General features: G+C 41.6%; 2 protein-coding genes across 2 annotated transcripts; one reads left to right on the plus strand and one right to left on the minus strand.

The window, feature by feature from the left end:
* The first annotated feature begins 957 nt into the window (after positions 1-957).
* DCTPP1 (dCTP pyrophosphatase 1) lies at positions 958-5,427 on the plus strand. The gene is made up of 4 exons (XM_087714044.1): positions 958-1,212; positions 2,361-2,482; positions 3,152-3,262; positions 5,199-5,427. Exons 1-4 carry the CDS (start codon positions 958-960, stop codon positions 5,425-5,427), a joined length of 717 nt encoding a protein of 238 aa, XP_087570170.1.
* Positions 5,428-7,978: 2,551 nt separating this feature from the next.
* Positions 7,979-18,727, minus strand: SEPTIN1 (septin 1). Its single transcript, XM_087714043.1, has 11 exons — positions 18,659-18,727; positions 18,466-18,556; positions 14,324-14,410; positions 14,100-14,223; positions 12,307-12,441; positions 11,635-11,752; positions 11,228-11,329; positions 11,002-11,101; positions 10,723-10,888; positions 10,031-10,115; positions 7,979-8,340 (listed from the first exon to the last, which is right to left on the minus strand). The coding sequence occupies exons 1-11, from the start codon at positions 18,659-18,661 to the stop codon at positions 8,260-8,262; spliced, it is 1,092 nt and encodes a 363-aa protein (XP_087570169.1). The 5' UTR covers positions 18,662-18,727; the 3' UTR covers positions 7,979-8,259.
* Between the last annotated feature and the right edge of the window lie 3,667 nt (positions 18,728-22,394).

Genomic DNA, 22,394 nt, shown 5'->3' on the forward strand with positions numbered 1-22,394 from the left:
CCCTTACGTCTTCTCTGATTGGATGAGATCAGGCGCAGATGCCCGCCCCTCTAACTTGCTTCTTTTTGGATTGGTTAGCAAACTAGGAGAGTCTTTTGATGGCTTCCTTCGAGCGGTCGCGACTGTGACGTCATGCTCCTGCTACCCAATGAGGGCCCATTGGACTGGCTCTTGTTGATTGGCGGAGACTGAGAGAGTGAACCCGGGAAAAAAAAACAACCCGCGACCTACTGCTCCTGGCGTGCGTCTCGCGTGCTTTCTTTTTGGGGGGAAGCCTTCGAGTGGCTCGGAAGAAATTCAGGTGAATTTGAATGCTTTTTAAAAAAATTCATTTAACTAGCATGAGACATACTGGGGGTGGGTTTAACTCTTCAATAATAATCGCACAGAAAACGAGACTTCGTCTAGTGCTTGATTGAATTTCATGGAATGTATGGCTACCGAATCTGGTTTGCAAAACTCCCTGCAAATTCTAGAGAGCAGGAAGAAGGTCCTGCATGTTTAATAGCTGCAGTAATTCTCTCAACAACTCTGGCAAAATTCACTTAACAAGTGTCTGGCTTAGCAACAGGAATTTTGGGCTTAGTTGTAGTTCTAAGTCGAGGACCAGCTGCATAATTTTTTTTTTTAATATAGGAAATGAGTTACAGGAGAATGTCTGAAACAGTATCTCTTGTTTTTGGTAAACCACTTTATTAAACCCTTCCTTCTCTCCTTCCCTCCCTCCCTTTCATCTGTCCACTTCCTTCATTCCTATCCTCCTTTCTCTCCTTCCCTCCCCCCCTTTCATCTATCCCCTCTCTCCCTCTTCTCTCCCTCCCTCCCTTTCCTTCCTTCCTTCTCTCATTCCCACCCTTCCTTTTATCTGTCCACTTTTCCCCTCCCTCCCTTCCTTCCTCCCTTTCATCTGTCCCCTTCCTTCCTTCTTTCCTTTATTTCTTTCAGGTGTAACTGATCATGGCATCAACAGAGCGGGACAAAGAGAAGAAAACAGACTCAAATGCCCAGTTTCAGGCCACTATAGGTGAGGAAGGGAGGAGAACCTGCCAAACCTGCAAACATGAAATGCGTCTGTATCCATCTGACCCTCAGCAGCACATGGCCAGCAATGCCCCTGAGAGCACCATAGAGTCTTCTGGGTCCCAGACGGGTGAAGAACATAGAATTTCAGAGGATTGTGGTCTTGCAAACACCATATTCAAGAAGACAGAGGTAAAGAGCTTCTGCTATGTTTGCTCACCTATAACCATTTTCTGCATTTCCGCATCTATTGCATTGAGGTTTTATTTTGTGTATCTATTTTATTTATGCATCTCATTCGTCATTTGTCTCATCTTCAATAAGTTTCTGAGACTATTTTGATCCTAAGAATTTCTTGGGGGGGGGGGAGAGATAAGAATTATTTAAAGTCACAGTTTTGAAGAAAGTGAATGACACATGTGGTGCTAAGCTGTCTAGCCACAGTTTCTGGAATATTTATGATTGTCTGGCTGTTTTCAAAAACACTGTGCTTAGGCCACGCCAACTATACGGCTAGAACAATATATAAGTGGGACAACTTGCCTCCAGAAGCTGTGAATGCTCCAACACTGGAAGATTTTAAGACGAGATTGTACATTTCGACAACTATTTATCTGAAATGGGTTTCCTACCTGAGTAGAGGGTTGGACTAGAAGACCTCCTAGGTCCCTTCCAACTCTGTTATTGTGTTATTTTGCTATGGTGGCTTACTCTATAGACAAATCTAATCTCTGTCAACTTGTCTCTTCGATATTGCCTATTAGCTTGGGGCTCCAATGAGAAAGCATCACAGTGGAGGTGATTGATCAATTAAATAACTTTTCCCACCTCTCTCCTAATCCTGTTCCCACCTTCCCCATCTTTAATTGGGCCATAGTATGTGTTTGTGTATTAAAGTATGTTTTTAGTTTATACAATTTTTATTTTTTATGACTGTAAGCTACCCAGTTACCTCGTAAGATGAGTGGCCAATACATTTTATAATAAATACATTTTATAAATAAATAAATATTTTATTTAAAAACCTGACAAATATCCAAGAAAATTATAAACCTTTTCTTAACTGCAAATTGCCCTTAAAAAATTAAGTAGCAAATCCTAATGATTATAACAAGCTATGACCCAAGATTGGATTTTTTTTTGTTCTTATTTAAAGCTCAGACATGGAAAGAATCTATGCTACAACAAAAAGATCCATTTTAAGCTTTTCTCTGCCCTCCCCTTCAAGCATACATCTAACTTTTTATAGCCCAGTTGTAAATAGGCCATTGGAAAGTGGTGGGACCCTTTTCTTATTCCCAATAAGTAAATTTTCAATTTATTCTGATTTCTCTCTCCAGGCCTCCTTGCATGCCTGTTCCACAAAGAAGGAGGAAGAAGTAGATGAGGCAGTAGTGACTAATGGGCCTAGCACATCTCCAGCACCATTTCGGTTTAGTACCAACCCCACTTTGGAAGACATGTGAGACACCCCCTTATCTCATCCCTCTTACCCTTCATTCATGCCGCCTCCCCTTTTTGGAAGAGGAGCATATTGTTGTGGTCTGCCAGTGGAGCTGGCAGAAGATTCAGACAGTGAGGAGGTTGGGGAGGAACATGGGCCAGTCCTGGAGTCTGGGGAAGTCTCTGATGAGAGCTCTGTGTTAGAGGAAGAGAGGGAGCCAGAGCCATATGCCAGCTATCAGATGCTTTCAGAGCCAGACATAAGTGAGGCAGACAAATAGCTGGAGCCTATTCCCAGTGTGCATATGTGCAGAGTTGCCAGATGAAGGGAACAGCTAAATAACAGGGATCGACTTCGGAGTAAGGCCCTCCCAGAGAAAATAAAAAGGAGCGAAAGGGGAGTGGAGTTTGCAGGAGACAGTTCGTTTAATTGGTTTGTGACTCTCTCTTGCCAAGTTTTGCAGATATCGTCCTGTCAGCTCTTCAAGCCAGATAAGGTCTGTGTCTGTAAATCCTCCCTTGAAAGACTTTGCTGTATGTGAATGAGCAGAATTCACACAGTAAATGAATAAAAGAGGTTTTTGTTGGGTCAAGGAGTTTGCTTCATGCTCCTGGGAAGCCTTGGTCAGAACACATATGGATAGTCTCTGGGGCATTCTCATCTTCTCTTCCGTTTTGTCTCCTGCAGTCGGAGCCTCCAGTCAGCCTTCGCAGCTGAGCGGGGCTGGGGAAGGTACCACCAACCTCGGAATCTGCTTCTTGCTCTGGTTGGAGAGGTTGGGGAGCTGGCAGAGCTCTTGTGAGTATAACAATCTGTGGAATGTGGTGGGGGAGAGACGGGGTAGTAGATCCCAAAAATGCTTTCATGGGGACCATAAGTGTCTTTCTTTACATCTGCTGTATTTTCCCACCCACTAGGAAAAAGTCCAAAGTACTTTTTTTTTTTTTAAAAAAAGAAAAACTACTTTCTACTTTTTCACTAGGAAAAAAATACGAAGAAGAGCAAGAGAGATGGTATTCTTCCGGTTCTGAACCGGTAGCGGAAATTGCAGGTGGTCCCACCCACCCGCCCTGTCTCTGTGGCATCCCAGTTAGGCCCCTTTTTTAGGCAAAGCGCATGCGCGGAAGGCACACTCACATTTGGGAACCGGTAGGGAAGGTAAGTGAATACCAACCCTGAAGAGCAACCAAGATGATCAAAGGCCTGGAGACTAAAACATATGAAGAATGTTTTAATTTAAGCCATGATGCTCTTTTCATGGTTTTATCAATTTGGCACTTTCCATAGGTTATTTTTACAAATGAAAGTGAGTATGCATGTCCCAGGATAATGTTGCAATTTTGGGTCAGTCACTGGACCAGAAGTTTTGTGTTCTGAGCTTTTGGACTCATGCTGGAGCCCATCCAGAGAGAACTTCTCTAGCCTAAAGAGTTACCTCCAGCAGGAATCTGAAAGCTCAGAAGAAAGTACCTCTGATCCTGGTGACCGACCCAGATTGGATCCTGCATAAATGGTGTTATTTATTTATTTAAAAATAAATTACCTTAGCCTGTACAGATACATTTCGACTTACAACAGTTCATTTAACGACCATTCAAAATTACAACGGAATCAAAAAAAGTGACTCGTGATCGTTTTTTGCGCTTACAACTGTTGTCGCATTCTCATGTCCGCACGATCAAAATTCAGATGCTTGGCAACTGGTTCATACTTACAACTGTTGCAGTATCCTGGGGTCATGTGACCATCTTCCGCTGCCTTCTGACAAGCAAAGTCAATGAGGAATCCAGATTCACTTAACAACCATGTGACTAACTTAAATGCAATGATTCGCTTATCAACTGTGGCAAGAAAAGTCTTTTAAGAGAGGAAAAATTCACTTAATGTTTCATTAAGCAGAATAAATTTTGGACTGAATAATGGCCATAACCTGAGAACTACCTGTATCAGTTTTATTTTTTTTTTAAAAAAATTATATTTAAAATAAAGGCTAGAATAATACTTTCTGGGCTAAATAAATAAATATCACAATCTATGGCTAGAGAAAGCTCAAGTATGGACAGTTGCTTCCTAGCCCTATTCTACTTACCAAGAAAAGAAAGGATTGATGTTTGATGTTGATGTTTAATAAATGTATAGGCCACCCAATCCCGAAGGACTCTGGGCAGCTTACAACAATGCATTTAAAAAATAGAAAAGTTAAAAACACAAAAACATAGATTAAAAAGACCGCAACATACACCCAATCTAATCAGGGCTTGAACTCAAAACATGAGTTCAACAGCCCAGGGCCTGTCGGAATAGCCAGGTCTTAATAGCCTTTCGGAAGGCCATGAGAGTGGGTAGGGTCCGGATCTCTGGGGGCAGTTTATTCCAGAGGGTCGGAGCGGCTACAGAGAAGGCCCTCCCCCGGGTGGTTGCCAGCCGACATTGTCTGGCTGACGGCACCCGGAGAAGGCCCACCCTGTGCGATCTTATCGGTCGTTGGGAAGTATGTGGCAGAAGACGGTCTCGCAGATATCCGGGTCCTAGGCCATGTAGGGCTTTTAAGGTAATGACCACAGCTGTGGTTCAGGAGTCCATTTTCCATGAATATCGGCTTGTCAAGGTTGAAACATTTTGGTTTAGCACCTCAAGAGAAGAGAACCTGCCTCAGGTTTTCTTCCCCCTCTTCAATCAGGCTCCATTTAAGTTGTTTTTTGCACTCAATGCTTTTGTCTGTGCTCTTTTTTAGCCAATGGCGGGATGAAGCTCCCGAAGGCCTACCAGGGTGGGAAACATCGGAGCGTGAGGCCCTCAGCGATGAGCTCAGTGATGTCCTCATTTATCTGGTTGCGTTGGCAAACAAGTGCCACGTAGACCTCCCTACGGCTGCTCTCCGTAAAATAGAGAAGAACCACCTTAAATACCCAGCCAAACGTGTCTATGGTTCCTCAAAGAAATACACAGAGTATCAGGAATAAGTATGGAACTTATCTCTTCCTGGATGGATGAGAAGAAAAATCACTCCCTGGCTTCTAGAAGATGCTCTTTTCAAGATTTAGGACTTCTTTGGGATGAACAGTTCAAAATGACCCCTGATTGACTCTTGACTTTGTGGGGTGGATCCAGCAAGCTCTGATAGGCAAACAGACCTGTTGTGGCAATCTCTGCTTTTTTTCTTCATTTATCGTTTCTTTTCTTTCGCAAAGGAGATTGGGCCACCCAGGAAATGTTAGGCTTCAATTCCATCACCCTGAGACCATGTTGGCTAAGGGTCATTGGAGTTGATGTCCAGCCACAGTTGAAAGGCTGCAGGTTCTCCATCCCAAACTTCAAGAGTTGCAGATGGATGCACAGTTGTGCAGAGGAAACTCTCACATCGGTCATTTACAGAGAAACATGTCCCCTTCCTTGTGGAGGTGTATCCATCATAAAAGTGCAAGGAGCTTTTCATAAACTCTGCTTTCTTAGTGAGGCCAGATTCTTCTCTCCAACTCGTGGCTGTGGTTTAGTTTAGTTTTTAAAGAAAAATAGGTGGCCACCATTTTGACCTGAGTAATTGACGATTTCTTCCTGTCTGCACATTCTTTCCAATAGGATTACCCTCCTCAAGGTGTAGATTACGCCTCATTTGGTATTCCCTTTGAGTCTTAAAAACAGAGGGCATTTTTGAGGGGGGAAATGGCGAGAGGCTGAAGAATGAAGTGGCTATGGTGGTTTTCCTGCCCAGACTGGCAACATTACAAGGCTACTGTTGTAAAATAATAAAATTTCAAGGGTTTGCCAAATACACCTTCTCTGTGTGGAGTCATTTGCTGCTACAAAGTGGGCAAAAAGGAAGGGGGATGTCATGGTGCACATGTGTCATCCCCTTACATGCACATAACAGTACAATGCATAGGCAGCACATGCGTGTATGATATTGCAACATAGGCGCAGAAACTGGAGTACGTTTATGAGGTTGTAGCACAAATGCCATGAAGTGGGATATATTTTGGATAGAAATGGATACCTATTTTCTTCTTTAGCACTTTAGTATCCCCTCCATCATATTGCTATTCTTAATCGCACAATAAACTGCCCTGCTGATTCTGCCTATTACTAGTAGTCCTCAAGTTACGACCGCAATAGGAACCAGAATTTATGTTGCTAAGCAGAATAAGCGAAGTGTGTCCAATTTCATGATCTTTTTTGCCATGAATGTTAAGCAAATCACTGCAGTTGTTAAGTGAGTTAAGTTTGACCTCAAGATGTTGCAACCATAAATATTTGCCAAGCATCCAAATTTTGATCACATTGCTGAGGAGTTGCAACCATCCTAAGTTCAAGAACTGTTCATAAGTCGCTTTTTTCACAGCCATTGTAACTTCAGTTGCTGAATGAAGGTTGTATGTTGAGGACTGCCTATATAATAATGTCGAGAATTGAAGAGTTAATTTTCCTAGTGCCCTCTTTTAGTGGCTTCTTACCAATTCTTGAACTCTGATATCAGCATTCTTGCAGAAAATCTGTAGATATCATTGAAAATATTTGATTCTCATGTTAAACTAAGGCATGGTTTAATCATGATGGGTTTGCCTGTCATCCCAAAAAACACTCCTCCATGACAAAAGGGTTGAGTGAGTTGTGTCAATTCAGCCAAGGTGTCCTGATAAAATGATCCTGAATAAATCAGATTTGGATTAATGATTGGGTAGTATTGAAAAGCAGCTACAGATAGTCTTTAGCTTACAACCATTCATTTAGTGGCCCTTCAAAGTTACAGTGGCACTAAAGAGTGACTTATGACCATTTTTCACATTTATGACCATTGCATAGTCACATGATCAAAATTCGGACACTTGGCAATTGACTCATGTTTATGATGATTAAAGTCCCAGGGTCTTGTGATCACCTTTTGAGTTCTTCTGACAAGCAAAATTAATGGAAAGGCCAGATTCACTTAACATCCGTGTTACTCACTTAACAACTATGGCAAGAAAGGTGGTAAATTGGGGCAAATTTCATTTAACAAATGTCTTGACGAGATACCTTCGGGTCAATTATGGTTATAAGTCAAGGATTATCTTATTTGATTTGGACAAGGCTCAATCCCAAATCATGAATGGATCATACTTTATAGATATAGATATATAAATGGGCGTTTGTATGTGTGTATGTTCCAGCATAACTCTGGAACGCCTCAAGCAATTTCAACCAAACTTGGTACACAGATGACTTACTCTCTGGAAATAAATATTGTGGTGGTAAGATACCCTTAACACCCCTCGGGATGTGTGTTCTGTTAAGATACAGCCTGTTGTGCCTTAAAATGGCTTCTACTGTGCAGCATAGTGGAATTGCCATGGTAACGGATTCACAGTGCTCCACATGGGGGCTCCCTCTGGTAAGGGGGAAAATCCAACATTAGAAATTTATTTGGTCCAGACATTTTTCCCTATAAATAAATACCTGGGCAACGCCAGGTTATCAGTTAATACCTTATAAGAAAGAAATTGGAAAAGAATATCTTTAAAAATTCCAGGTCTGGCACAGATTCAAAAGTTGCATTTTATTGAAGAGTTTTGAATTATTTTTGAAGCTGGCAAGTGAGAAATGCTCAGGGTCTTAATGGATGGGAAAAGAGGTCTGTGTGTAAGGAGGAGAGAGGGACGAAGGAAATAATTCCCTTTTCCACTTCTCCAAGTACACAGTTCATTTGCCAGAGCTAACGTGGCCATTTCCCATAGCTGGTGAGCTTCTCTTGACCCAAAGATCAGCCAGGGGGTTTCTCTTTTCGTGGATTCCTCTGATTCTTGGGGAAAGAGGCTGTTTCACAAGCTGTCGCATTGTTCTCCCTTGTTCTGTAGCATCTGTTCCTGCATTTTCCGTAACATTTCCTGCATCCGACGGAGCTGGGAAAAACAATGGAGAAATGAAAATTTGCGTTCTCAAGGCAGCCTTAGTCTATTAAGCAAGAGCAGCTGAGATCTGGGTGGGAAAGTTGATGGATTGCCCTGGGCAAAGACAATCATCCAACCTGTGCCTAGCCTTACTAAAGGGCAGGAAACCTGCATTTCCCTCTCTCTGGCTGGCAATTGTGAAATACATTTGTCTTTTGTGAGGTCCTTGCTGCTGTCTTAAGCTTGGTTGTTTCCTTGCAGATGTTTCATTACCCAGCTAGGTAACATCATCAGCGCTTAAATGTCTCTGGTTTAGACATTCACACCATGGTTATCCCAAAGGTGTAACACAGTCCTTTCAACAGTTGAAAAAAGGTCCCACACCCATTTGCACTATTCAGGTGTCCCTGAGGGCACAGATAAACCTCTAAGTAGTCTTCAAGGACTCCTAGAAAGACTGCTAACAACCAGATGACTGCAAAGTATATAAATCTTTTCATTCTCCACCATTTAGTCAAAAGTGAAGTAGCAAAACGCCTTCAAGGAAAAACGAAGTCTAGTTTGCCTCCTAAAAAAGCACCTTTGGGACTATCAGTGCTAGTGAGTATGTAAGCGAGTGAATCCCTCTTTGAAGGAGATGGGTGGTTTACAAACATGAAGTATATAAAAATAAATATAAGCAGGAAGCAAGCTACACTGACCAGCACTGATGATGTTACGTAGTTTGGGTAATGAAACATCTGCAAGGAAACAACCAAGCTTGGGGAGTACCACAGTTCAAACCTGATACAAATATTCTTTATTGGTATATTTGTTTTCTATAAGGGAAATGGGAGAAACTGTTTTGTCTTTTCTCTGGGAGATCTGGGTGTTTTTTTTTTGCATCTGATTTTGTAATGGTGTGTTGGAATGACCTCAGGACAGTGATGGCTAACCTTTTTTTCCTCGCGTACTGAAATCATGTGCATGACAGCACGTGTGTGTGTGTGTCCACATCCACAATGCAATGCACTCTGCATGTGCGCACAACCTTCCCCCCACCCACCCCACATGTGCGCGATCCCCTACGCATGTGTGCGACCCCCACTCCCCATTTTGGGACTATAGCCTCCTGAAACCAAAAACGGGGCACGGGGGGGGGGGGTTACCATGCACCTCACCGCACATGCACGTGCGTCTCCCGCATGCACAGCAGAGATCCAAAAATCAGCTGGCCAGCGGGAGGAACACACACATGCACAGTGGAGCTGAGCTGGGCGACGGCTCGCGTGCCACAAAGAGGGCTCCATGTGCCACCTGTGGCAAGCGTGCGATAGGTTCGCCATCAGAGCCTTGGGGAAAAGCTGTAGTCTGAATTAAGACATGGGAAACATCTCAAGAGGGAACCTCCCCAGTTTCTTAGGCTGCAAAGGTGAGGGGGTAGAGATGTTATTTCAGGCTTGCAAGATTCTGCCAATGTAATCTTAGAATAAAGTAGAGTGTGTGGGTGTGTTTCTTGTCTGGACTCGCAAGACTGACAGGTTGTCAAGGGGTTCCCTTGCAACTTAGAGGGAAATCAAGAAGGAAAAAATGAGATGGAATGTTGCAGATGTCCATCAATTCTCCTTTGCCATCAACGCTATTGCTTGTGTAGTTGGAAAATTCAGTCCCTCAGGGAACTGCAAAAATTCGCACAACGGTCCTGTTTCTCTTTGTGACTTACCTCCTCATCCTTCTCGCGAATTAATTTCTCCGTGTCGGACATAGGCAGGACAGGCAGGTCAGTGGCACTCTGGCGTGACAGTTTCCTAGCGATACAGGAGTTTAAAATTTCACTGTGTCACATTCTTACTATGTATGTATGATTTGGAAAAAAAAATGACATATGACTGTTTTTCACCGTTAACAACCTTTGCAGCATCCCCATGATCATGTGATCAAAATTCAGATGCTTGGCAACTGACTCATATTTATATTTATAACCACTGCAGTGTCCCGGGGGGGGGGGTGTCATGTGGTCCCCTTTTTGCATCCTCCTGACAAGCAAAGTCAATGGGGGAACCAGATTCACTTAACAACCAGGTTACTATCAACTGTAGTGATTCATTTAACAACTGTGGCAAGAAATGTCATAAAAGGGGACAAAACTTAACAAATTCTCACTGAACAACATAAATTTTGGACTCAATTGTGGTTGTTAAGTTGAGGATTACCTGTATTTAAATTGGTGCTTTTCAGATTTGGCAACATTTAAGATGCATGGGCTCCTAGAATTATCCAGCCAGGGGTTTTAGTTCCCCTCTTCTGCCCTATGCCATACAATTACAAACCCAGCCAGTCCCTTGATTCATTCCTCCTCATCTGAGTTCTCTTTGCTAAATTCCCATTTTCCTAAAAGTCCCAAAGCGGACTTACGCGCGGCTACTGCGATCCCGAGCCCCGGGTCTGGTGAGACTCTGAATGTACTGTGCGCGGTAATTTTCGTAATGAACCTCGTGGGTCACATCCTTCAGATCCTGCATATGAGTTTGAATCAACATGTTCCGAAGTTTAAGGAAGTCGCAGTGAGCAGCGTTCTCCACTAGGGGAAGAGAAAAGGAAACCAGTACCGCCTCTGACTTCCCACGGCACAGCGCCCTCTACTGCCCACGTCACTCTTAAAAAGATTTTAAGAATTTTTAAAAAAAGATTTACCTTCCACTGTTCCCCACGCATACTCTCTTCCCCGAAATCCTTTGCCCTTTAACTCTCCGACCACGTGGCTAGATCCAACGACAGCAAAAGGCATGCTCCTCTGCAGGGAGAAGGGCTAATTAGGATCCTTGGCTGCTTTAACTAATCCATTGTTAGACTTTTGGCCACTTGAAGAGGTGTGGACTTCAACTCCCAGAATTCCCCAGCCAGCGAACAAGGCTCTCACCTTCATCTCAGCATCCTGAGTTTTGAACGCTTCGTCTTCATCGGAGTCACACTCAGGAAACTCATAAGTGCAGATGCTGTTGGCTTCTAACTCCTGCCGAATCTGTAATTTTAAAACAGCCTTGAAATGTAGCTACGGAAAGGGTGGTGGGAATTTAATGCTGGTGTTTTTTTTCAGGTAGAATCAGGCATGACTAGGAGCTGGATGGGAGACCACAAGGAAATCTTAATAGGGAATTTTTGATTGCATGATTCACTTAACAAACTGCAGTAATTTGCTTAACACCCATGACAGAAAAGGTCATAAAATAGGGCCCAACTCTCTTATCAACCACTTGGCTTAGCAACAGAGAGGGGTCTGCATTTCCTCATAATCTACAAGATTTATTTATTTTTCTTGCCAGGTACCTTTTCTTTCTTTTGCTGCACTTCTTTCGGTGTCAAGCAATCTGCTTTTCCAATCACAGGCAGAATGTTGACTTTGTCATGAATGGCTCGGAGGAATTCTATATCCAGGGGGCGGAGCCTGTAGCAAAAGAGGAGGAGCCACAGGTTTGAATGCCCTTGGAAAACATCCTAGATCACGGGTATCAAACTCAATAACATCACGTGATGTATTGCCACATTTTTGCCTTTGTGGAGCCGGGGTGGCACATGACACATCTGACCCACAAGCCACCAGTTTGATACCTCTGTCCTAAATTTATAGCCAAACAGCTAGATTCCTCCTCCCCTTAACTGATTATTTATTTCAAATAAAATAATAAATTCATCTACCAAAGATTGTACTCGATGGTGGGTGCAAATGCTGGGTTAGGTTCTATCTGCTGTGGAGTTCTTGGTGTTCTCTGAGCTTGGTTGTTTGCTTTCAAACATTTAATTACCCTACTAGATAACATCATCAGTGATAGTGAGTGTGGAGTTTGCTTCCTGTTTATATACAGTGGCTTGCCCTGGCTGTGTTGAACTAAGCTAACACTTGGCCTTCCTTTGGAGATACCTGGTCCTCCCAGGAGACCAGGGGTGAGGCTCTCATTCACTTTTCACTCTGCTTTACTCCTAAACTTGTGTGCGTCATACCCGTGCCCAAAAGGCGAGAGGACGTAGAGGCAGCAATGAACACGGCCATCCTGAATATTCTTGCGGTCAAGGCCACTCTCATCCCGAAAATACTGTTCAAACTGGCCATCAATGTAATCGGCAATTGGTTTCCAGCTGTAGAATAAAAGGGAAAGAAAGAGAGCCAGTTTGTTCTAAAGCTTAAGGTACCAGGATAGAGAGCAGGAGACTGTGAGTTCTAGTCCTGCCTTACCGTGGAAGCCAGCTAGGTGACTTTGGGCCTGTCCCTGATACTCAGCCCACCCCACCCCATCCCACAGGATTGTTGTTACAGGGAAAATAGGAGGAGGAAGATTAGCCACATTAGTTATTTTTAAAAATAAAAAAGGCAGGATACAAATAAATAAATAAATTTGAGATAAATCAAAGTTTTTTTAAAAAGTAGTATTTCTAGAATGTGACTTTATCACTGGAGATGATAAAATAAGAGAATCTGAAAAGTTTCTATCCAAATTTTTCCTCACATTTTCCACGAAACAAAATCAAATTGGAGTTAACTTTAATTTTCTTTCTTTCTCCTACTCGCTTCAGTCTCTGAACTGGGTACAGGTACCCATTGACTCACAACAATCACAACAATGTAGTGATTCTCCAAAGCTACAACAACACTGAAAAAAGTCACTTGCAACCTGTCCCCACATTTATGGCTATTACATCATCCCCATAGTCAAATGATCAAAATTTGGGCCTTTGGCATCCAGCATATATTTATGACTATTGCAGCATCCCAGGGTCACATGATTGCCATTTGCAACCTTCCCAGCTGACTTCCAAAAAGCAGTTAATGGAGGAAGCAAAATTCACTTAATGACCGCATGATTCTCTTAACAACTACGGCATTTTACTTAACAACCGTGGCAAAAAAATTATAAAATTAAACTTGATTGCTTAAAGATCCTTCCTTAGCTATGAAAATTCTGGCAATTCTAGTGGTTATAAGTTGAGGGCTACTTATAATCTTGTTTCCCATTTTCTCCTTAATGTTTTTTTCCCCATACCTCTTCCAAAGTCATTTCTAAATCTGTTTACTATAAACTTATGCCCAAGCTTCTTTCCAATCAGGATTCTGTATACATTTTTTTGTGAATAAGCATTATCTGGTTCAGTTTTGAATCACAGAATTAAAACATAGGCAAACCCAGAGGTTTATACTGCCTTATAAAATCTTAGTAAGACTACATCAGAAATACTGCATCAAGTTTTGATCATCACATTATTTAAAAAAAGGAGCTGAAACTTTGGAAAGAGTGCAGAGAAGAGCAACAAAAACAATTAGGGGCCTAAAAACTAAAACATATCAAGAACTGTTGCAGAAATTGGATATGGCTAGTCTAGATGAAAGAAGGACTAGGGGAGGCATGATAGCAGTTTTCCAATATTTAAGGGGTTGTCACAAAGAACATGGGGGCATATCTGTTTTTTGCACCAGAAGGCAAGACAAAAACAATGGATGGAAACTAATCAAGGAGAGAAGCAACCTAGTACTAAGAAGAAATTTCCTAACAATGAGAACAATTAACCAGTGGAATAGATTGCCTTCAGAAGTCACTGGAGCCTTTTAAGAAGAGACTGGACAGCTATTTGCCTGAAATGATATAGGTTCTCCTGCTTGAGCCGAGGGTTGGACTAGAAGACATCCAAGGTCCCTTCCAGCTCTGTTCTGATTGATTGATTGAGATGCAAATAATAATTAATATACTTAATAAGACTTCCAAGATCCTTTCCAGCTCTGTTATTCTCTAGGTGCCTCTTACCACTCCGTATTGTCTATTGCATCCCCAAGTCCTGGAGTATCAATCACTGTCAGCTTGACTTTCACTCCTTGTTCCTCAATATCTACTGCATGTTTGACAATTTCCAAAGTCTGGGGGATCCTGGCTGTGAAGCAGAAAACAGGAAAGCAGGACCAACACTGAGGTCTCCTAATCAGGTGACTCCTTCAGGCCCATCTTCCCAAAATCATCAGCTTTTCTCTCACCTTGCGCATCTGGAAGCACTCGGTCCTTATAGAGATCAGTCAAGAAAAGACTGTTGATGAGAGTGGATTTCCCCAGGCCAGATTCTCCTACAGAATGAATGCAGAAAGTTTGGCTACAGGTAATCCTTTTTTTATATATAAGAATTTTTTATTTTTGAATAAACACAGACAAACAAAACACAAAAAAACACCACAAAACCATCTTCCATTACAAATTGTAGAAAGTGTGTCAATTGGTTACAAAAAACTTTCGTGCATCCCTTCCACAATCATCACCTATAGTTTATACCAAGTTGTATAGTTTAAATCAAATATATTTATATATATTACTATCATCATACCGCAATCTTCATTTGATTATAATTGTTTTAACGTCCTTTTATATAAAGTATTCCAAAATTTAAAGAAAAACCACATGATGGCATTCCGTTATCTATTTGCAATATCATCCAGCAACATTACATCTTTATGACATGTTCTAAATAAAAAAATGATTATATTTAATAACAAAGTTTCTAGACCTCCTTTCCTAATCACTGTTTACAATTTATATCCAATTTCCTTTTATCAAACCAGTACATATATACACATTATTTTTAACTAAATTTGATTTTTTTATTATAAACTTTCATACATAACAGAATTTCTAAACTTCCTTTAGTAGTCACCATTTGCAATTTATATCAGATTTTCTCTTATCAGACCAATGCATATGTATACATTGTTATCACTATCAATTATTTATCTAACTATATCCATTATCACTTCATTTTTTACATAATGCTCTAAATTTAACTAAATTTGACTATTTTTTTATTATAAGCTTTCATATATCAACCTGTGTCTTTCCAGTAATAGTGCAGTCTTGTGTCTTTTGCCATTTGTGGGATTAGTCTTCTGGATGTTTCCTTGATAAGATTTGTATGGACTTCTCTTTGCAACTTGTTGCTTGTTGCATATCTTATATAATCTCGAAACCCCTCCATTTGCTTCTTTAATCAGCTCATCTTTGATTATCAATAGTGCTCCTGACAAAATTTATCTCCTTAGATCCATCAATTCTTCTCTTTTTTCTCCTATGCCTTGAAATCTGGGGTGGAGCTCCTGTCTATCTATCTCCCCTTTCCATATTCCACTCTTTCCATTTCCAATCATGCTCAGTTCACTGTTGGTATCAACAATTATCTTGTCTTTTTGGTCATTTTTCCCTTCAGTTTTAGGACTCTAGCCTCCACCTTTTCCATTTGATGAACATTTTCAATTTTTCCATCAAATTTTAGTGTTTTACAATCTATGTTTTCCAATCTCTTCTCAATTTTCTCTGTTACTTCTAATAATTTTTGAATTTCAAACGTGATCTTTTGCAATGTTAAGGTTTCTTTTTGATGTTGTGCCATTCTTCCAACTGGTAAACACTGCCACTCTAACATTCAAAAACTTTTTATTAGATTTGACACAAGTTCATTTATAATCTTGCAGAACAAGGCTTTGTTTTCACTTCTCTCCAGCTGCCAATGAAGCTCCCAAAATGTACCTGTATAATCAACCTATGCTCTTCTACTTATCACTCTCTATAAACAAGCTGAAGAACCTTGAAGTGCAAAGTCAAAATGATCAAAGTGAGAAAAAAAGAGCAACGTTTCCAGGAGTCAAGCCTCCAGCCTCCAAGTGGCAGTGTTACTTCCTTTCCCTTTGATATTACAATCCTCTTTGTATTCCTTTTATACTTTATATTCCAGGTTTAAAAGAAATAAAATTGTTAAGTGAAGCAAAATAGGAAAAAACCCATCCAAACCAGTATTATAAAAATAAAGAAGAAGATTTTAATTCATAGGTTAAAAAAAAACCAAGTAGAAGAAGCAAAACTAATCCGTTCACTTTAAAAATATAGGAAATATTTACAAAAATTCCATCCATAAAAGAAAATTACAAAAGGATAAAACACTGTCCAATGTAGCTTAATTTCACTGCTTATTTTCTTCTGTTTCCAAATTTAATTTAGCTTTAATTTGGGGGGGGGGCAGTCTCTTTTATAACAATAAGATTTCCTCACTAGATGGACACACTTTCTCTTTCCGCTTTCCTCCCGTTCCAGAGCTGTCCTTCAGCAGCTTTTGGCTGCGCTTCTGTCGCCGGCAAGAAGAGATTCTCTTGGATCAATCAGGGACTTTGCAATGTCCCTGAGATCAGCAAGACGTACTCTTCCCTATCACCATCTCTTCGGGACGGTTTAGGTCCAAAAGGACCATCCAGTAGCAAAAGTATCGATTGCGATCTCGGAGCTCCAAGATCGCACGTCAGGTTGTTGCGACATCAGCTCCTGTTCCACACAGGTAATCGTTGACTTATGACCACTGTTGGGACCAGAATTTACGTTACTCGGCAAAACAGTTGCTCAATTCTATGTCCTTTTCTGCCACACTAGTGAATTAGTTTGGATGTTAAGTGAATCACATGTCAAACAAACCCAGCTTCTTCTGTTGACTTTGCTCGTCAGAAGCCGCTTGGGGAAGGTCGCAAATGATCCTGGGATGCTTCAACCATTGTAAATGCTTTGTTGCCAATTGCCCAAATTTCAATCACCCGACTGCAAGAATGCAGGAACTGGTTACAAAAGGTGATCACATGACGGCCCATTAATTGTAAGCCTCCCTGAGTCCCCTCAGGGAAAAGGGCGGCCTATAAATGTCAAATAAATGACTAAATGACCTCAGGTCATGTCATAATGCATGCCAGTTGCCAAACATCTGAATTTTAATAACGTGACCATGGGAACACTGCAATAGTCATAAGTGTGAAAAACTGTCATAAGTCACTTTTTGTCAATGTCATTGTAACTTGGAACAGTCACTAAATGAATGGTGTGTAAGTTGAGGACTGCCTATGTAGAAGGTTCAATGTAAGTACAAGTTAGGAGTATACAAAGTCACTTCTTCATGATGACGTATCGGGTGAGTTGCCATTGGCTGGGGTCTCTGACATGCTAAGCCAAGCCAAGCAAATAGTCAACATAGTGTATAATGTGTGAACTCAGTCATCTAAACAGCTAACATACTACACGTGTGGATATCATTCAAGGCTGAATCAAGGTCCAGGGTATAATTTATGCTAGAAAGGAATCAATGACCCAAATGCAATAAGAGAAAGCCTCAATTTTACCTTATCCAGGCCATGATGTTCAGACTTCGATTGGGTCAGTGGAGGAAGCAATGCAGGTAGTCCTTGACTTACAATCATTCACTTAGTGACCGTTCAAAGTTACAACGGCACTGAAAAAAGGGGCTTATGCCCGTTTTTCACACTTGTGACTATTGCTGCATCCCCCATGGTCACATGTTTAAAATTCAGAGACTTGGCAACGGGCATGCATTTATGACGGTGTCCCGGGGTCATGTGATCACCTTTTGCAACCTTTTGACAAGCGAAGTCAAGGGGGAAGCCCGATTCACTTAACAAGCCTGTTACTAACTTAACAACCACGGTCATTCACTTAATAATTGTGGCAAAAGAGTTTGTAAAATGGGGCAAAACTCATTTAGCAAATATTTCACCTAGCAACAGAAATTTGGGGCCCCATTGTTGTAGATCGAAAACTACCTGTATATATACGCAGATATATATATATGATTGTTCTCAAACTTAGCCCCATAAACTAGTACTAATTGCTCTTGGGGATCAGTCCTATAAAAAATTTAAGAATGATGAATACTAGATGTTAACTGTATTCTGTCCTATGCACTGGTTTCAAAAGTGAAAACTGTCTGTCCTTAACCAAAGAAGAGGGAAACAAAATAAGGCACCGCCCATTTCCACCATCTTAAATTACAGCACAACGAGCAATTCTGGAGGGAGGAGCAGGAAGAGAAGGAGAGAAAAAAAAAGTCCCATTAGCTTGCTTCAAATGAATAGCAGAGGAAAGCTGTGCTCCCACTGCCTGCCAAGTGCTTCTTCTGAGTCTTATCTTTGAATGCTGCACCACTGCAGAACGTAGCGTGCCTAAATCAATTCAGGGGGGAAAAAACAGATGCAAGAGGCAAGGACTCCCTCCTGGGGAGAGAGCAGACGGGCTTGGTGGATTAAGATGGTGAGCAGGGACTTTGGCATTTCCTCCAATGGAGGAAGCCGGTGCTGCAACGACTTACCTGCTACCATCAGCGTGAAGTCGAACCCCTTCTTCACGGTCTTTCTGTGGACCTGAGTGGGCAACGTAGCAAAGCCAACGTAGTCTTTATCCTGGAGGCCAGATAAAGAAAGGTCATCTCAAGCCTTCCTGCTCTGAGGAAAGACGACAAAGGTTTTTTTTTTTTGCGGGGGATATTTCCTGGGTTCTCTTACCATAATGGATCGCCTGCTGAAGCGGTGAGACACGGCAGAAATGTCTGCTTGTGTGCGTACCTTCGTGCCTCTGCCCGCCACTTCCTGTGGTGGTGAAACAGGAAGCCCATTTTGCATCTACATCAAGCCCTCCACATCTCCTGTTGTTTGCCTGGCTTTCATTTCCTCCCGTTTCTACCTGCGGGTTGCCTTGCACTGAAACTGAAAATACACTCCCAAAATAGTATCTGCTTCTTTTCTTTGTCTTGCTTGTGCCTAAGGACCATTCACCTTCGATAATTTACCGCAGGGGTGTCCAAACTTGGGAACTTTATGACTTGTGGGCTTCAACTCCCAGAATTCCCCAGCCAGACATGCTTAAGTCCACAAGTCTTAAAGTTCCCAAGAACTTAAAGTTCTTCGCTTACAACCATAACTGAGCACAGAATTACAGCTGTATGCCATGCTGGTTGTTAAGCGGGTCACCACACAACCACATCCAATTTTATGGTGGTGCTGGTGGGGTTAATTGATACCGTGATCGTTAAGCTCAAACACCATGATGGTTAAGTTTACAGCACAGTCGTTAAGTGAATCCATTTTAGCCAATGGGCATTTTTTTTGCCATAAGCCGAAAGTAAAGACTACAAATTTTCGGTTCTATGACTTAAAAAGTCGCTGCAGAAGGTCGTAAATGGAGGTGGGTTGCCAAGCAACCAAAATGCAGTCACATGACCCAGGAGGAGGGGCGATGGCCATTGCAACTTGGAAATTGGGTCATAAATAGCTCTGGGGAGGTTGCAACTTTGCAACCTCCCCTTTGCAACTTCGAATGGTTATTAAATGGCTGGCCATAAATTGAGTACTACCTGTACTCACCCGCATCCCTTTTTCTGCAGTGAGAAAAAGGCCCTGTGGATATTTGGCAGATGTTTTAAAAGCTATTTTTGGGAGAACCAGAGAAAGGCAGGGAAAACAAAATATAAACAAAACCACAAATGGATGTCAGGTTGAGACGGCTGCAGACGGGCTTCAAATGTGCTCTGTTAGAAATAGTTTTTCATGTTCTCAAACACTGAAGTGATTTGCTGCTTCTACTTCCAAAAGGGTCAATATAAAAAGATTCCAAATCCCCAACGTTCCAAAAGCTCTTATTTTTAAAAAAAATTAAATGCCGATTCCTCCTCCTTTCATTTGAACCAGTTAGAACCGTGTGAAGCGGTTCTCAAACATCTAAATTTTGATGACACGGCCATGGGGAAGCTGCAACGATCATGTGTGAAAAACACAAGTCACTTTTTTCAGTGCCGTTGTAACTTCTAAAGGGGTCAGTATAAAGGCATTCCAAATCCTCAAAGTTCCAAAGCTCTTATTTTAAAAAAAATTAAACACCGATTCCTCCTTTTTTTCCCTTCTTTTTCTTTTGCAACTCCCCCCCCCCCCGCCAAGAATCCAGTATACGAAAAGCGGGTTATAAACCAGAGCGCATCCTCACGTTTATCCCTCAGCATTCGGGGGGAGATGTGCGTGTGCGCATGTGTGCATTTGGCTTATTTAGCACCCCACCAACTTTTCAAGCCTCCGATCTGTCATGTTGGACTAGAAGACCTCCAAGGTCCCTTCCAACTCTTCTGTTATTCTGTGTTTTCCATGCTATGCCGTGCTTCAAAATGTGGATTCCAACTCACCAGGTCTGGTGTCTGTCTCTTGCACTTGTCCTTAGTTTATGTGTAGTCTCGACTTACAACAGTTCATTTAGTGACCGTTCAAAGTTATGATTAGTATTTAGTTGCAGTGTCCTGGGGTCATGTGATCTCTTTTTGCGACCTTCTGACGAGCAAAGCAAAGCAGATCCACTTAACAACCACGTGTTACCAACTTAACAAATGCAATGAATCACTTAACAACTGTGGCAAGAAAGGTCATAAAATGGGGTAAAATTAACTTAACCACTGTTTCACTTAGCAACAGAAATTTTGGGTTCAATTTTGATTTACAATCAATTTTGATTATAAATCGAGGACTGCGTGTATTGGATTCCTGGTCTTGACCCAGGTCAAACCTTAATTCTGGGGCCATTGCTGACTTTAGCATTAGGTAAAACAAACTTTTTGCTTTAAAAAGGTCTTGGCTGAGTTTGCATATTTCTGGACGGCAGCCAGCTTGCTGTCTTGTTTGGCTGCCTGCAGTGCTAATCCTTGAATTTTGGTTCAGAAGTAGAAATTAATACCTTCTCACATATTTCAAGTCAAGACTATGGTTTTCCCAGTTGCAATGTTTGGCTGTGAAAGTTGGACCATAAGAAAGGCTGAGAGCCAAAGAATTGAGGCCTTTGAACTATGGTGCTGGAGAAGACTCCTGCGAGTCCCTTGGACTGCAAGGCTATCAAACTGGTCAGTCCTAGAGGAGATCAGCCCTGACTGCTCTTTAGAAGGCCAGATCCTGAAGATGAAACTCAAATACTTTGCTACCTGATGAGAAGGAAGGACTCACTGGAGAAGAGCCTAATGCTGGGAAAGATGGAGGGCAAAAGCAGAAGGGGACGACAGAGAATGAGGTGGCTGGATGGAGTCACTGAAGCAGTAGGTGTGAGCTTAAATGAACTCCGGGCGATGTTCGAGGACAGGAAGGCCTGGAGGAACGTTGTCCCTGGTGTCGCGATGGGTCAGACATGACTTCACAACTAACAACAACAATAACACATATTTCCATGAGCAAACAACTCTTGGCAAGCTCTGACATAGCTCATCTCTGAAGAGGGCAGTGTTGTCCTTGTGGGATTGTCCAAGCCAAAAATGGGTCTGCCAGGGCCACATGGGTTATCCAATTCTGCTTTAGAGGGGGAAAAACCCCTAAATCATTAAAACAAAGGGAACCTTTGACTCACAATTCTTGTGTGTCCCCAAGCCTTGATGAGGTTTCTGAAACATTCCTTGGTCATTTGCCAGCTAAAAAATTAATTATTGTGCTATTTGGAGCCAACAAAAAGAAGCGAAGTGGCTGAGAACCAGTTTAGTAGTTCAGGCTCTAGGCTAAAATCCAGGAGATGATGAGTTCTACTTCTAGTACTGTCTTAGGCTGGGTGACTTTGGAGTAATCACTGTCCCTCCGCCCAACCCATCTTGCTGAGTTGTTGTGGAGGAAATAGATGGGGGAAGAAGCATGCTTGCTTCCTCGAGTTACTCATAAAGTAAAAAAAGGTGTGATAAAAAAAGAACCTCATAAATGTTTATACTTATACCTGTTATCTTGTACACATTTGGCAAACTAAATAAAATAAATAAAATTTGTACCTTTTAAAATCTCCTCAGAGCCTCTCAAAGCAAACATAGGGGAAGGTGGGGGGAGGAATCAGATTTTTAAAAAATTGTCTGCCTGACAAACTTTCTAGGGTTCTTCAAAGCTACAAAATAGGAAAAGTGTGATTCATGACCCAAGCATATTGCTGGTTCTTGCATCATGAGTTGCCATGGATGAATAGGTAGCAATATAAATTCAATAAACAAACACACAAACAAACAAATAAATAAATTATATCACTTTAAAGATGTGTGGTGCTTTTCAATGAAATCCCCTGGTGTCTCTCAGGCAGCTTTTATTAAATGGCATGGCATGGCATGGCATGGCATGGCATGGCATGGCATGGCATGGCATGGCATAGAATAGAATAGAATAGAATAGAATAGAATAGAATAGAATAGAATAGAATAGAATAGAATAGAATAGAATTATTTATTGGCCAAGTGTGATTGGACAC

This window comes from Thamnophis sirtalis, unplaced genomic scaffold (assembly GCF_051295495.1).
Source record: "Thamnophis sirtalis isolate CommonGarterSnake01/CBP01778 unplaced genomic scaffold, rThaSir2_p1.2 scaffold_4, whole genome shotgun sequence".
Taxonomy (NCBI): Eukaryota; Metazoa; Chordata; class Lepidosauria; order Squamata; family Natricidae; genus Thamnophis; species Thamnophis sirtalis.